The sequence below is a fragment of the Mytilus californianus genome, unplaced genomic scaffold (assembly GCF_021869535.1).
Source record: "Mytilus californianus isolate M0D057914Y unplaced genomic scaffold, xbMytCali1.0.p SCAF_12, whole genome shotgun sequence".
In the NCBI taxonomy this organism is placed as follows: Eukaryota; Metazoa; Mollusca; class Bivalvia; order Mytilida; family Mytilidae; genus Mytilus; species Mytilus californianus.
Genome location: NW_026262604.1, coordinates 53,454,887 through 53,470,098, shown reverse-complemented (window position 1 = coordinate 53,470,098; position 15,212 = coordinate 53,454,887). Strand labels below are relative to the sequence as shown.

The 15,212-nt window shown below is 33.3% G+C and overlaps 1 protein-coding gene across 1 annotated transcript; it reads right to left on the bottom strand.

Moving 5' to 3' along the window:
• Positions 1-708: 708 nt before the first annotated feature.
• Positions 709-13,926, bottom strand: LOC127722016 (uncharacterized). The gene is made up of 8 exons (XM_052228872.1): positions 13,836-13,926; positions 10,659-10,718; positions 9,553-9,632; positions 8,369-8,543; positions 6,303-6,385; positions 4,346-4,550; positions 3,465-3,547; positions 709-1,434 (listed from the first exon to the last, which is right to left on the bottom strand). Exons 1-8 carry the CDS (start codon positions 13,919-13,921, stop codon positions 1,208-1,210), a joined length of 999 nt encoding a protein of 332 aa, XP_052084832.1. The 5' UTR covers positions 13,922-13,926; the 3' UTR covers positions 709-1,207.
• Between the last annotated feature and the right edge of the window lie 1,286 nt (positions 13,927-15,212).

The following is a 15,212-nucleotide window of genomic DNA, read 5'->3' as shown; positions in this document are numbered from 1 at the left end:
GTAAAAACCATACTGCATATAAAAGGCCCAGATATGACAAATGTAGAAATATTCAAACGAGAAAACTAACAGTCTGATTTATGTATTTTTGGTGGGGTTCATGTTGCTTAGTCTTTGGTTTTCTATGTTGTGTCATCTGTATTAGGGGCCTCGTTGGCCGAGTGGTCTAAGTAGTTACTACTATAATCACTAGCCAGTCAACACTGAGGTTGTGAGTTCGACCCCGCTCGTGCGGGTGCACTCGACTCCAATCTTAATTGACTAGGATTGTCAGTTTTCCTATCGAAGGTCGGTGGTTTTCTCCGGGCACTCCGCCACGAAATAGCCCAAAAGCGGTGCTTAAAAGTGGCGTTAAAACACCAAAAATCAATCAATCAATCAATCATCTGTATTAATATTTGTCTGTTTGTCTTTTTTTTTTGGCCATTGCGTTGTCAGTGTGTTTTCGATTTATGAGTTTGACTGTCCCTCTGATATCTTTCGTCCCTTTTTTATGTACAATACAATCAACAAAAACAAATATGATATACAGCAACAAACGAAAACCAATAAATTGCAGGCTTCTGACTTGGCACAGGTACATACACAATGTGGCGGGGTTAAATATGTTTGCTGGCGTCAAACCTTCCCCTTAACCCGAGACAGTGGTTTAACAGTACAACATTAAAACAAACTATAAAATAAGTTGCAAAGACTTAACTCATCAGATCGATACAAAACACACAAACAAAGCTACCAAAAACAAAAAAGACACAAAATAAATGGTGTACAACGATTGTAGAACAATTAACGTATACATATGTCCTTATTGTGCACTTGTAGACTGAACGTATATTTGTACTTCATGAGGTTAGCTTCAGACAGTAATATTTTAGATGCAAACAAAAACACGGATTTCATGTATGATTGATAATGATGGTGACCTTTGTTATTTTCTCGCACACTTACCATACAAATTAAAATATAGAGATGTAGTATGATTGCCCTTGAGACATTTATACACAAGATTTCAAATGATGTGGTTGTAAGCAATAATGATAAGTCCGATATAAATACACAGTATGTATGTGTCCTTAAGAGTATTGTTCTGTCTACCAGTGCTTAAAATTTTATACTGATTAAAAAAGTTCTTGATTTAATATCTTTATATAAAGTAATATAGATTTATCATACAATAGAATGTCCTGATATAAAACACATAATATTGTCAGAAGTATGTGTCATCCGTATAATTCCACCTATATGGTGTCTGTTGAAGTACATCCGGTATGTCTGTATAATCTGAAGTATGAGCCACACTGTGCGCATCACCAGCATCTACTGCTAGTAAAATATCCTTTCTATGATGTATTAGTTGCTGATTATCAAATATTGGCACATCATCATCCAAAATAGATATTTCTATAGGTGGTCTCAGACACAAAGCTCTTGCAGCTAAAAAGTGTAAAAATAAATCAGAAACTCCTGCTAGCATCATATAATGAGCGATGGTTAAGTAGGTTTTACTAAATTTTATCATTGGTATAAGGACATCATTCGTAAATATAACTCAACATGCAGACATCTTATACGTTCGGGTATTTCACATCCAATCTTTTATGGTAATATTCTTTACAAAGCACAAAAATGTCAGTATTTACCTCAAAAGCTAACAAATCCTTTGAACAGACTTATTAAGAAAGGATATAGTTACGATACTGTTGTCAGGTCATTAAAGATTGCATATTTTGGCTTTAATATTGATTCACTTATAGGATCTTTGCATCGGAATTAAACATATTTATTCTAAAACCAGTTGTTGGCATGACACGGGTTATGTTCTTCTCATATATTTTATGATGGTATGATACTAAACCCCTAACAGGAGGAATTGTGCCTGATATTCATATCATGAAGACATAATCTTTCAATCAGTTTAATTGAGGTCTGGAGCTGGCATGTCAGTAACTGCTCGTAGTCTGTTGTTATTTATGTATTATTGTCATTTTGTTTATTTTCTTTTGTTTCCTATTCTGACATCGGACTCGGACTTCTCTTATACTGAGTTTTACTGTGCGTACTGTTGTACGTTTGTTTTTTCTACATTGGCTAGAGGTATAGGGGGAGGGTTGAGATCTCAAAAAACATGTTTAACCCCGCCGCATTTTTGCGCCTGTCCCAAGTCAGGAGCCTCTGACCTTTGTTAGTCTTGTATCATTTTTAATTTTAGTTTCTTGTGTATAATTTGGAGTTTAGTATGACGTCCATTATCACTGAACTAGTATACATATTTGTTTAGGGGCCAACTGAAGGACGCCTCCGGGTGCGGGAGTTTCTCGCTGCATTGAAGACCCATTAGTGGCCTTCGGCTGTTGTCTGCTCTATGGTCGGGTTGTTGTCTCTTTGACACATTCCCCATTTCCATTCTCAATTTTATTGTATTTATGGTTTCTTAGACATTTTGAGTGACAACCTAATTCTTAAGTTATTCTTAATATAGTATTAATTACATTGAATTCTTGAAATGTAATCATTGTTAGAAGTATATTGTCATATTGGCCCCAGAACACAGTTATTTCGTAGAGCATTTCTTTTAGACAATAAATGCAAATTTAAAAAATTCGTACCTGCGCTTTCTCAATAATATTTTGATAGTGGGGTGTACTACTTTAGGTTAAATATATATAAAAAACTATAAAAAGTGTTATCGGCTCAAAATATGGACAACTTTATGTAAAGGGGGTCTTGAATAATGTATGACAGCTTCAGGCATACTAATTTTTAACCTTTAGCAACTGGACCAAATCACTTTTTATTTTAAAATTCATTACCCAATTTTTTTTTCTTTTTTGCTATTTGAGGCATAACACGTGATAAAGCAAATTGGGAAAGGGTATGAAAAAAATTTGCAAGACTGTTCATAATCAAAGTAATTTCTGGTAATTACAATCTGCAAATAAATGCACAGTCCAAAAGAAATACAATAGTTGTATATATATTGTCCTCTTCTACCGTAATACTTCGTTGCAGCGTAAACATTATATAATGTACTTACTGTCAAGGAAACACCAATTTAAAATATTTTGAATAAAGGGAATATAAGTTATATTTGTATGATGTTATAAAAGGCTAGTATGTCATCATTTGGGGATTCGAAAGAGGTTAAATTGACCCTGACAAACCTCGAAATTGTCCATTAGTAAAAACTTTATAGAATTGCATTAATTGCATCTTATTCCATTTTGCATTTTATAAAAAACGGATTATATATATATAATGTGTTTTTCGTGACTTTTATAGCATCTGTAGTTTAAATGTTTATAATTAAAATGGTATCGTAGGATTGATATATATATATATTTATATATATATATATATATAAGAAGATATGGTATGATTGCTAAAGAGACAACTCTCCACCATGCAGAGACCAAATGACATAAACGTTATATGAAATATATGTATATATACTGAATACAATGTACCTTTTATGTGTAAATCAACTAAGTCACTGGCAAATATTATCCTCTTATAACGGAGATCTTTTGACCATACTTTGTAACAATCTCTGTAAAACAAAATAAAAAGTCAATAAGAATTTGAAAAGAATATTGGTTTTGAAAATATAATTCAATAAATAACGATTGATTTAATGACTCACTGATGCAACTTATTTAACGTCCTAATTGCAAACAGAATAGGCTTTATAGATATAAGAAGATGTGGTATGAGTGCCAATGAGACAACTCTCCATTCTAGTCAAAGTTTATAAAAGTAAACCATTATAGATCAAAGTACGGTCTTCAACACGGAGCCTTGGCTCACAACGAACAGCAAGAGCAAGCTATAAAGGGCACCAAGAATTACTAGTGTAAAACCATTCAAACGGGAAAACCAACGGTCTAATCTATATAAAAAAACGAGAAACGAGAAACACTTATGAACCACATCAACAAACGACAACTACTGAACATCAGATTTCTGACTTAGGACAGGTGCAAACAATTGCAACGCGTTTAAACGTTTTAATGGTACCAAACCTTCACCCTTTTTCTAAAACAATAGTGTTTGTATTTTTATATAATTCGTGCAGCCAAACAGGTACTTCTCTTTAAATTTGTTTAAATGTTGGAAAAACCTACAGATGGACATATGCCTTTACCCCAGCCAATCTCTTTGGTTTGATAACTAATCAAGTACCATCGTTTGCATGAAACGACCAGGCAAACGTTGGTATACATAAAATAAGCCGAGTTTCAATGTAATTACGTTTACATCTATTAAGTCTGTGATCGTGCATTTCAGATCTTCCCTTTACAAAAAAAAAACATATACCCTTAAAATGCATGACTTTATATTAACTCACTTCTTGTCGTTGGATAGCTCATCAATATTCAATTCAGACAAACTCTTTGCTGTCTCTCCAGGAGGCAGAGGTGTCCACCCGGTTATTTCAGTCATTGCCATCAATTGTTGTCCAGCAACGGCAGTCAGCGAAATATCATCATCAATCACCGTACCATCAATTTCAAGACAGAAATAATTCGCTTCTTGTCCAAAGATCGTTTTTACTACAAAGATAATGAATGCAATTTCAAAGGAAATGCAAATTCATAAATGAAAACAATGTCCGTGCATATGAATACGACCATATTTTATTCTCAAAGCGTTCGTGACTCAGCAAAAGAATGTTTAAACTGAGATAATAAGAAAATCTGTTTCGAATATGAACTCTCGCTTATAACATCATTTGAGTTACAGACATTAATTTAAAAAGATGAATTAGATTTTTTACGCATGAAAAGATTTATATTGTCCATATCATCGCCTTCAGAATTGATTTGAATGCGTAATATTAATTCCTTGGATTAAAAATAGGTCGTCCCTGATGCATCGTATGGATCCATATCTGATTTTTCGCCAGATAATATTATAGACCGCTTCATATTGATTTCCGTGAAAAGCATAATTTGAAAATTCAGTTGGACTTCTTTTCACAGCTAAAAAACTGTATATCTTTTTTATTCGAACTATATTTCACTGATGAGTTGTATGTGGTAGAATCGCTCGTCTGGCGTACCAAACTATAAGTCTAGAACTATTCACGAGTTACTACATTACTTAAGGAAACTATTGCAATACACAATAAAAATACAAATATGATTTGCCCAGTTGTAAAATCAACAGAGTATGACAAAGTTTAGTAAATACCTGAATAGTCACGGTACAGACCAGACAAACAGTAAAATGAAAAAGAATCAATTAAACTCAGAAACTCAAAACCACAGGAACCGAAAAGTACCCCTACTATGTCAGCATCATAACATCACAAATATATGATAGAAAATATTAAGGTACAGGGCATGCAAAACTAGTAATAATTTAAGATTTTAAACGTAGGTATGCTAGATCTGTTAGATTCAAAATGTCATGAATGAGTCTAAAAATGCAAGGTCGTAACCGTAAAAAAATCACCATGATACCAGGCTTTCTAATTTTGTACGCCAAATGCGTGTTTCGTCTACAAAAGACTAAGACTTATCAGTGATGTTAGAATCAACGCATTGTGTATGCCAAGTCATATATTTTTTTCAACTGTGGATTTTGGATAGCCGGTATTTTTTAATGCTTTAGAGTTGTCTTACAAAAGAAAATATATGGAAACATAGATTCCACCACTGCAACAAGTGTTACGATATTCCTCCACTCGAGACAGTTAAATTTCAATATTTAAAGCGCGAGGCTAGCCGAGCTTTTGAGATAATACAAATTTATCTGTTGAGAGTGGAGAAATATCGTAATACACGAGTTATAGTGGTGGAATCTGTTTCTCTTATGATTTTTATCCTTCTTTTTCAAATTTTTACAGAAAGTTGTGTTTTTATATGTGACGTCATCAGGCATGGTCGCCTGTTTTCATGACGTCACAATAAGAAATTCAAAAGAAACAAAGAAAATTTGACGGCATAATCAAATTTCCACCAATCATTTGCCGAGAACAGATATTTCACTAGTGAGGAGAACAATGTTTTCACAATCGGTTGGGAAATGTGAAAATAGTAAATAAATTAGAGAAACATGTTTTTCCAATTTGTTACAGGTAACTGAAACTAGATACATTGATTGAGCAATAAATATTACGATTTGGCTATATCTTTAGTTTTGTTTGGTTATATAAACGCTTTATAGTTAATATATTATGTTTTTATTAACAAATATATTTGCTTCTAGCATAACTGACGAAACATTATTTGTCGGAATAAAAATATGGTGCAGTTGAATTGGAATAATTTAATGTCATAGATTTAGTATTAATTATTTACCTTGGTCTCTTAGATCTTTTAAACTGTTTGCTAGAAATAGCTTTCTTTGTTTTCGATCGAATGTACAAACATCATAGGTTAATCTGAAAGATAATCATGTTATGAAACCTAAAAAGGGATCCATTATTTATATATCATTTTTTATAATAGCGACAGCATGGACAGGAAATGGTACATCACGATTACCACTCACAAGAGAAATGTGTTCACGGTATTACATCCTATGGTACCAGAATGGTCTATTCTGTAAATTAACTGTTTGTGTCTTATTCCTCATCTTGACAACATTTTATGTGTTTTGAGGACTTGTTTGTGCGACGTTGCATAGCCATCAGAACTCGTTGTACTCCTCTTCCTGCCGACTTGCTTTTTTTATTCATATCATACAGAGTTCATTTAGTAGATTCTTAGCCAGAATGAAAAGATGCAAGCATCTCCTCTCACTTCATGTTCCGCTATATAGAGGATATCCAATTACTAAATTCAAAGTTTGCTGATTAAATTGAACGAATCCATCTCATCAAACCTCATAAAGAATACGACAGACACGGTTAAGTAAGCCTCATACTTGACTTAAATCTAAACATTGACCATGAGTGTCGCTAATGAAAAAAACCTTACGACAAAACAAGTTGTTGTTGTCTACGAGGAAGCTATTAAGCAAAGTGTTGAAGTTGAAATCTTCCCTTAGAAAATGCTATGTACGCCATCACGAGTTTTTGTACCCTTTTGGAATGTCCGTTTAACATATGACTTCATTCAATAATAATAATCAACAAATATGTACTACCATTAGCAACATGGATGTTGCCGTTTGTTGATCAAATTTGCTTTCCCTACCCTAGTCTCCCCTAGTTATGTTGAATAAGAGTTCGTGGTGCTCCTGCTTACATAAAGTGTTTTTCTTAATGCTTTTTTTTATTTGTCAATGTGTGTGATGTTTCTACCTGTAACAGTCTTGTCTGAAAGTATCCTTTGTTATGCAAACCTTGTTTCAGTTTCCACATTTCATAATCAGTCATGTTTCAGGGTAAGAAAAGGGTACATAACAGTTGTTAAAGACTTTGTAAAATCTTAAGGTTACGAGTCAAATACCACTCCGCTTATGCGTGATGTCTAATCACTTGCTATTACTTATCAACGTCTTTTATAGGAGTAACACGATGGGTGTCACAAATGGAGCTGGATCTGGTAACCCTTCCGAAGTACCTAGGAACACTCCCGATTCTTGTTAGGGTTCATTTTGCTTATTCTTTAGTTTTCTGTGTTGCGTTTTGGTAGACAGTCGTTTCTTTTTTGTCGTTTTCCTTGCATGGCGTTGTCAGTTTGTCTCCGACTGATGCGTTTGAATATCCCTCCGATATCTCTCTACTCTCTTGATCTATTGTCTTAGTTCTTATTCGAATGGCTATCTTTGCATATACCGACGACGAACAGCATGTCGTTTTTTTTTTTGGGGGGGGGGGGGAGTTCCTTGTGATTTCCTAAGTTGTGTCCGCTTTGTTAGTATATTCAAAAGTAATAACTGATATTTGATTATCGGTAATAATTCGATCTCTCTAGTTTGACCTGATACTTTATCAAGTATAGTACATTTATTTTCGAAATGCTAGTTTTTTTAGTAGCTTATTGTCTCAAACGACACTAAATTACTATTAATTAAAGATTTTGGCTACTCTGTTTCAAAATAGTAAGCCTTTTAAAAGACTGTTAAAAATTGAAAAGAATAGATATAAGCAGAAAATTATAGCAGAAATAAAAATTCAAGGTTCATGTCCTTGATTTTGAGATATAAGCCTTTGAAAATTGGCGGGATATGATTATCTCATGTTTGTTCTTACATTTATCTTTCAAAAACTTTGAAAAATTACAAAAGGATTTTATAAGATTTTCAAAATGATTTTTTAAACTGTATTAAATAAAATTATAAAAAGTAGGGATTAGCAAGAAAAAGATTTAATGGCACCACATGGATAAATCCAGAGGAATACGAATATCTGACAAAACGTCAAAAACAAAATAAGCGAACATACTTAAAGCACTGTTAAGATTTAGAATACATTTACCTTATTGTATCACTCTCATCCGATGATACAGGTTTCCATTTTTCGTTCCTATCTATCGCCATTAATACTTTATTTTGACAGAGAACCATAGAAGACGTTGTTTGAATCTCTGATCCATCTTCTTCTAATACTAGTTTCAAGTATTTATCTTCCGTCAGATTAAACATCTTACTTGCTTGCAAAAGAAACATGCATGCAGATTAGTCATCATTTGACAGTAAAAAAAAAATAGTAACGATTTTCTTTGTATGTGTAGATGTTTCATAGATAAGTAATTTTCTAAAATATAAGTGATTGGTAATAGATATTTAATTATTCAATATCCTGTGGTATCTTCCGCCTCTTTCTTAATCAATTAATGATATGTAAATTGTGTGCTAACTGTCAAAAGGACCCACAACCTTTAATGACAAGATGTTGTTTTGGGGCATGTATTGACAGATATTGCAACATAACAAACGAAGAACTAGATACTCGTACAAACAAAGCGCAAAGTTTAAGACACATATCAATGCCTAGATGTTAGTCTAAAATCAAACCTAAAATTAGTGTTATCGTTAGGAGAAAGTTTATTGTAATATGGCATATATCATAACCTCAGTAGTCAGGGCAGTGGTACTACCATCATTTATAAAGTATTAATTTCATAACGATAGTTTCACTGTGTATAACGTACCACGCCAAACCATGTTTGCATTCGATAGTATGTAAAATCCAGTAAGGTGAGAGACCACGTACATACTGTTTGTTTATCTATTTTGTATTTGTTATTTGTATGAAATTGTAGAATACAAAAACAAATATAACTTTTCACGATTTTGGGATGTCATAATTTCTACATTATTTATATATCAAACAGAGGCAAAAACACCAAGGGACATTCAAACTCATAAGTCGAAAATAAACTGACAACGCCGTGGATAAAAAGGAAGAAAAAGACGAACAGACAAACAATAGTACGCACATAGACAAATTAAAGACTGAGCAACACGAACCCCACAAAAAAACTGGGGTGATATCCGGTACTCCGGAAGGGTAAGTAGATCTTGCTCCATATGTGGCACCCGTCGTGTTGGAGGAATGAGTAAAAATACACGGCAAAATGTTCAATATACTGAACCTTTTCTGCGATGATATACATTTTCGTTCTTATATTAATAGAAATAAGTTAAATATACATTTACCTTTGGTCTTTAATGATGAAAGATCTACTGCTTCAATTATTTTCTTTTGTGTCCTCCGTATTGTCCAAACTCTATAAAACCTATAATAATAACATTTTTTAATATGCAACCAGTGATAAACTTTGATGTTCGTGCAGGGTTAACAATTCCTGCAACAAAGCTTAAACAAACAGTGTTAAATGTTTGAAATCAAACACATATTAACCGGAGATGTCCTATAAACTGATGATCAAATATCAGAACGTACTGTACGTGTTTCTAAAGCAAACTTTGACGAAAAATTTGAGGGCATCAATTAGAATCGAAACTGTTATAAAACAACATCTAGGGGGTGAGGGGTGCAAATTTAGTTTTGACACATCTACATCCTTTTAAGACAAAATCAAGAAAATAAAAATAAAAATTCTGGTATTTACAAATTTCTTAAATAACATCCTTCAGATGTTTAAAAATTATAATTGTGTCAGATTCATCTCAGAGAAATATTTAATATGTATTTGTTAACATATTTGTTGTAGATTTTCAAATGTCTGTAGGTTGAATATACTGCAACACTGCTGAACGTGTCAGTATGGCCTCTTTTCTGTTATTTGTGTAATTACCAGCCTTTCCAAAAATATTTTGGCACCAAAAAGTCTGGTATAGATTAGTTTAGATGGTTAAAATATCTTTCTGAGTAGGGATTTGACTCAAATCTTATTTCATCTAAAAATTGAGATGCAAGAAAAGAGGCGACCAAGTCGCCATTTAATAATTCATAAATCTAGAAAAACCTAAAGAAAAAAGCACAAAAGTCGAAAAGACAATCACGTTCGCAAAACATTACACAACAGAAAAATAAAAACTGATCAACACGAACCCAACAAAAAGCTGGGAGTGATTTTAGGCACTCCAGACGGGTAGGCAAATTCTGCTCCAATAGTGGTAGCCGACTTTAGATTAAATAATACAAATACACATCTTGAAATTTCTTAGTTTTTCTGCAGCTTCATACTTTTTATAATTTTAGAAAAAAACTGTCCTTCGTAAAAAAATTTCATTATTATCGACTCCATTGCACTATCATTATCAGGTCAATATATAATAAAACATTTTAAAATACAAACGGCGTTGTTTCATTTTTCTGTGACAGATGTATAGCGTCCTGAATCTCTGATTTCCGCAGTCTAAAATAAATAGATAAATAATTAAAATTAATTAATATTAAACAAGGAAGTGTTTCATGATTGCCAACGAAACAATTATCGAACAGAATCAAACTGTAGTGAACACTGAATAATAAACTCATTGTAAATACCATAATTTTTGGTACGCCAGACCAATGTCATAATCAGTACACAATATTTTATAATGTAATTCACATTCCGTGAATAAATCAATGACAAGAGTAATGTTTATATCTCGTCAGTCTTATAAGAATATAAAAATCAAGATGAAAAAAACAAAGGAAACGCATGTTCTCCAAACGCAGCGAGATTGCGATATTCAAGATTATGGATTTAGTCAATGTACTAAGATTGTGACTTTAGTTCAATTTTGACATCTTTGATAATAAATGGTTTTTCAGCAGATACCACGGAAAGAATGTTATGGTAACCGAAAGGGTGAATATATCCTGCTCAACATATGGTAACCCATCATTTTGATCTTCAAGAAATTAAATTTTTACAATTGCGATCGATGTTGTATCTATAAATGGCTACATTGGGTTAAAGTACAATTGCACACCAAACGGCAAAATTCATGTTCTGCTGAACGCATATATAGTTATTCGATTGATTGTGTGTTAAGCCTTTAATCATTATCTCTTTGATAGCGAACGAGACAACTACCAATAGGAGTCTGCATGACGTGTCATAGGTCACCGTACGGTCTTCAAAAAGGAATGCAACTCATACCTTATACATGTTATAGTCAGCTATAATAGGCTCCAAAATGAAAACTAGAGGCCTGTGTGGCTCACCTAGGTCGATGTACATCTTAAACAATGTAGACAAGAATTGAATTCATTACAAAAATCTCTATTTTGTGGATCTTGGATTGCTGTACTTTTTTGTTCTGTTGAAAAGTTTCTACGTATCTTTATAAGTTTTGCCCCGAAACAAAAGAGGGAAAAATCGTCTGTCACTCCTATAAAGAGTCTCTTAACTATTTCGGAAAAAAATGACTTGTTTGTAGATCTTGTCTTGCTTATCATTTTTAATATTTAAATTTGATTAGTTATCTTCCATAGTTTTCAAGATTATAGGCAAAACGCCGAAAATTGGTAAAAATCGTCATTAAATATCAAGAACTCTAAAACACGAGTCGATTAATGATTTCGCCATTTTGACTTATTTGTAGATCTTGTCTTGTTCATCATTTTTGCCTTTTAAAGTGTCTATCTACCTACTATAGTTTTCAAGATTATAGGCAAAAACACTGAAAATTTGTAAAAATTGTCATGAAAGAGCAAGAAGTCCTGCTGACAATTTCGGCGATATACTTATTTGAAGATCTTGTCTTACTGATAATTTTTGCTTTTTGAAGTTTCTCTCTATTTTTTTATAATTTTCAAGATTATAGTCAAAATGTTATAATGTGTCATTCAAGGGAAAAAATCCTATTAGCCGTCGTCTGACAGTTTTCACATAAATAGACAATAGGTACATTCGAAACATGTGTGCCCTGCCAGACTTTCTCCATTCATAGCGGTTTTCAAAATAATAGATACAACTTGCGTCTCACACCTATGTTCTGTTTTCAGCCATGTCGACCATCTGTCGACCATCTTGGTTGGCAAGCGGGATCATTGGACACAATTTTTAAACATCATACTCCAATGGTGATTGTGGCCGGCCATGTTTGGTTAAATTTGGCCCAATTGTTTCAGAGGAGAAGATATTTGTAAAAGTCTCTACGACGACGACAGATGACGGAAGATGACTACAAACGAAGGACGCCAAGTGATGGGAAAAGCTCTGTGGGCCAGTTGAGCTGAACATGGGCCACAAGCTCATCTAACAAATCAACGGCCTGATTTATGGGAAAACAATAAACGAAAAACAAATATGACAGACAGCAATCAACGACAACCACTGAATCACATGATCTGATTTGGTACAAGCAAATATCGAATGTGGTTAGTTTCAACATGTTTGCTGAACGCACTACCCACCCCTAACCACGAAGAGTGGTATAAAAGTACAACATAGAACAAACTTGGAACTGAATATAACTCATCGAATGAGCACGAAGCACAAAAACGATCACATAAAGAATAAGGCACACAAAGTACAAATCTTAGATTACTCGCTGTTATTTAAAGCTAGTTCATATAAAAATAAGGAGATTGGTTTGATTGTCAATGAGACAACTATCCACCAAATTCAAATAAAGTGGATTTAAGCAACTATAGGCAACAATACGGCCTTCAACAATGAGAAAACCACATACCGTATAGTCGGCTATGAAAGGACCGACATGAAAAATAAGAAACAATTCAATTGAGAAAACTAACAGCCTAATTTATAACAAAACAATTAACGAAAAACAAATATGACAGACATGAACCAACGACAACCACTGAACTACAGGCTTCTGACTTGGGACAGGCACATACAGAATGTGGCGGGGTTAAACATGTTTGTGTGCTCTCAACCCTCCCCTAACCTGGGACAGTGGTGCAACAACACAACATAAGAACAAACTATTAAAATTAGTTGAAAAAGGCTTAACTCACCGGATCAATACCAAGAAAAACATCAAACAAAAACACAGACAGGACGTGGCAGGGTATATATTCATCCATCATCCCTAACAACAAAATATACACTAAGTACAGATCTGAGAGTACTCGAAATTACTGACAGCTAGTTCAAAGCCATTAACAATTAATAAAAAAACATCATGTATCTAAGACTAAATTGTCAATCAGTCACATCCAATATCCAATGATTTAGTGTAAAGACGTCATTAACAGTCAGGGAAAATCATGACCAATCACAAATATTAAATAAATCATATATGCATATTTTAAACACATTGGTGATTTCATACACTTAAACAAACAAAACAGACCAAAATATTGCCTTGTAAGAAGAATTTTTTTTTCTACATTCAATTTGTCAAAGTTTTAATTTGAAATACTAGATGTGTCATGCTTATATGTTTTTACAATTAATTTTTGCTTTGATATCAATCGTTTAATGAATCATCATTCCAAATTATTTTTATAAACATGTCATGCGTTGTCGTGATTTGTTTGTTTTGCTATGGACAACTTAGATGAAAAACATGATTACCTTCTAATGAGTAATAGTTTTCCTAAAACAATGACACAAACTACCAATACTAAAGCTGCCGGACCAGCTATAGCTAATATCGTCATCCACCGTCTCTCTGGTGGAAACTGTTTAGCTGTAGAAAAAAAGGAACAAACAGTTATGATGATTTATATGTTTGGGAGTTTAGTGTGACGTCCATTTTCACTAAACTAGTACACATTTTTGTTTAGGGGCCAGCTGAAGCCCGCCTCCGGGTGCGGGATTTTCTCGCTGTGTTGAAGTGAAGACCCATTGGTGGGCATGAGCTGTTTTCTGCTCTTTGGTCGGGTTGTTTTCTCTTTGACACTTTCCCCAATTCCCTTCTCAGTGTTATGATCAGTTATTATAATTAGTACCCTTTGAAATTCTAGACTTCTCATTTCTGTAAATCTGAAGTTGTAACATATTTTATTCAAGCTTAACATATGTATTATCTTTTAAAGTTTTATTAACTATTTCTTTCCGAAAATGTTGTCTTAGAAGAAAACATGTCTTACTTACTTACGGCTTTGAACAGCTTTGAAAAGAAGAATACATAATAAATTGAATTTGTTTTTCCTTTTTTGTGTTGCTTTTTCTTTGGCATGTTGTCTTAGAAGAACACATGTCTTACTTACAGCTTCGAACAGCTTTGAAAAGAAGAATACATAATAAAGTGAAAGTTTTTCTTCTTTTTTTTTGTGCTGCTGTTTCATTGGCTTTTTAAAATGTACTCAGCATCTTTTTTATTATCTATAGGTGAATGATAAACTTCTATAAAATTATAGTTAGTAACATTTTTAAACGTTCCATTGGCGCGTATCAGAAAGGCGTCAAACGCAGCTATGTATAATCTTATGAGTTGAAAGGGTGGTTGTGTTTCACCTATGTTGACCTCAAGTCTTATCTATATTATGTATATGAGGATATAGTCTGGTATTTAAAATAAACATTGATCTGACATGACGTCACTTTTGCAATTCCCCTAAGCTTAAAAAAATAAAGAAATGTTTGATTTAATGAGATTCCTTATTCTTTTTAATTTTTTGGTTGATCGATTCCATAATAAAAAAGATTACTCATATTTGCACGCAGAATAAGTGTAAGATGTGGCAATGAGACAACTATCCATGGACAAGTTTGGAACACATGGTTAAACATCATAACAACGTATAATATTAAATACTAACGTCTGCATTTCGGAATTTTAGGCATCCATGATCTATCATGTTGACATGTGATACTAGACGAACCATTTACAATATACCCGGGTGTAAAACATGATAGGGAAATCGTTGTACCAGCTGCTCGATTTTTGTCGTAAGTCTGAAATATTAAGACCGTTGTATTCCCTAAGAGAAATTTAAAAATCTACAA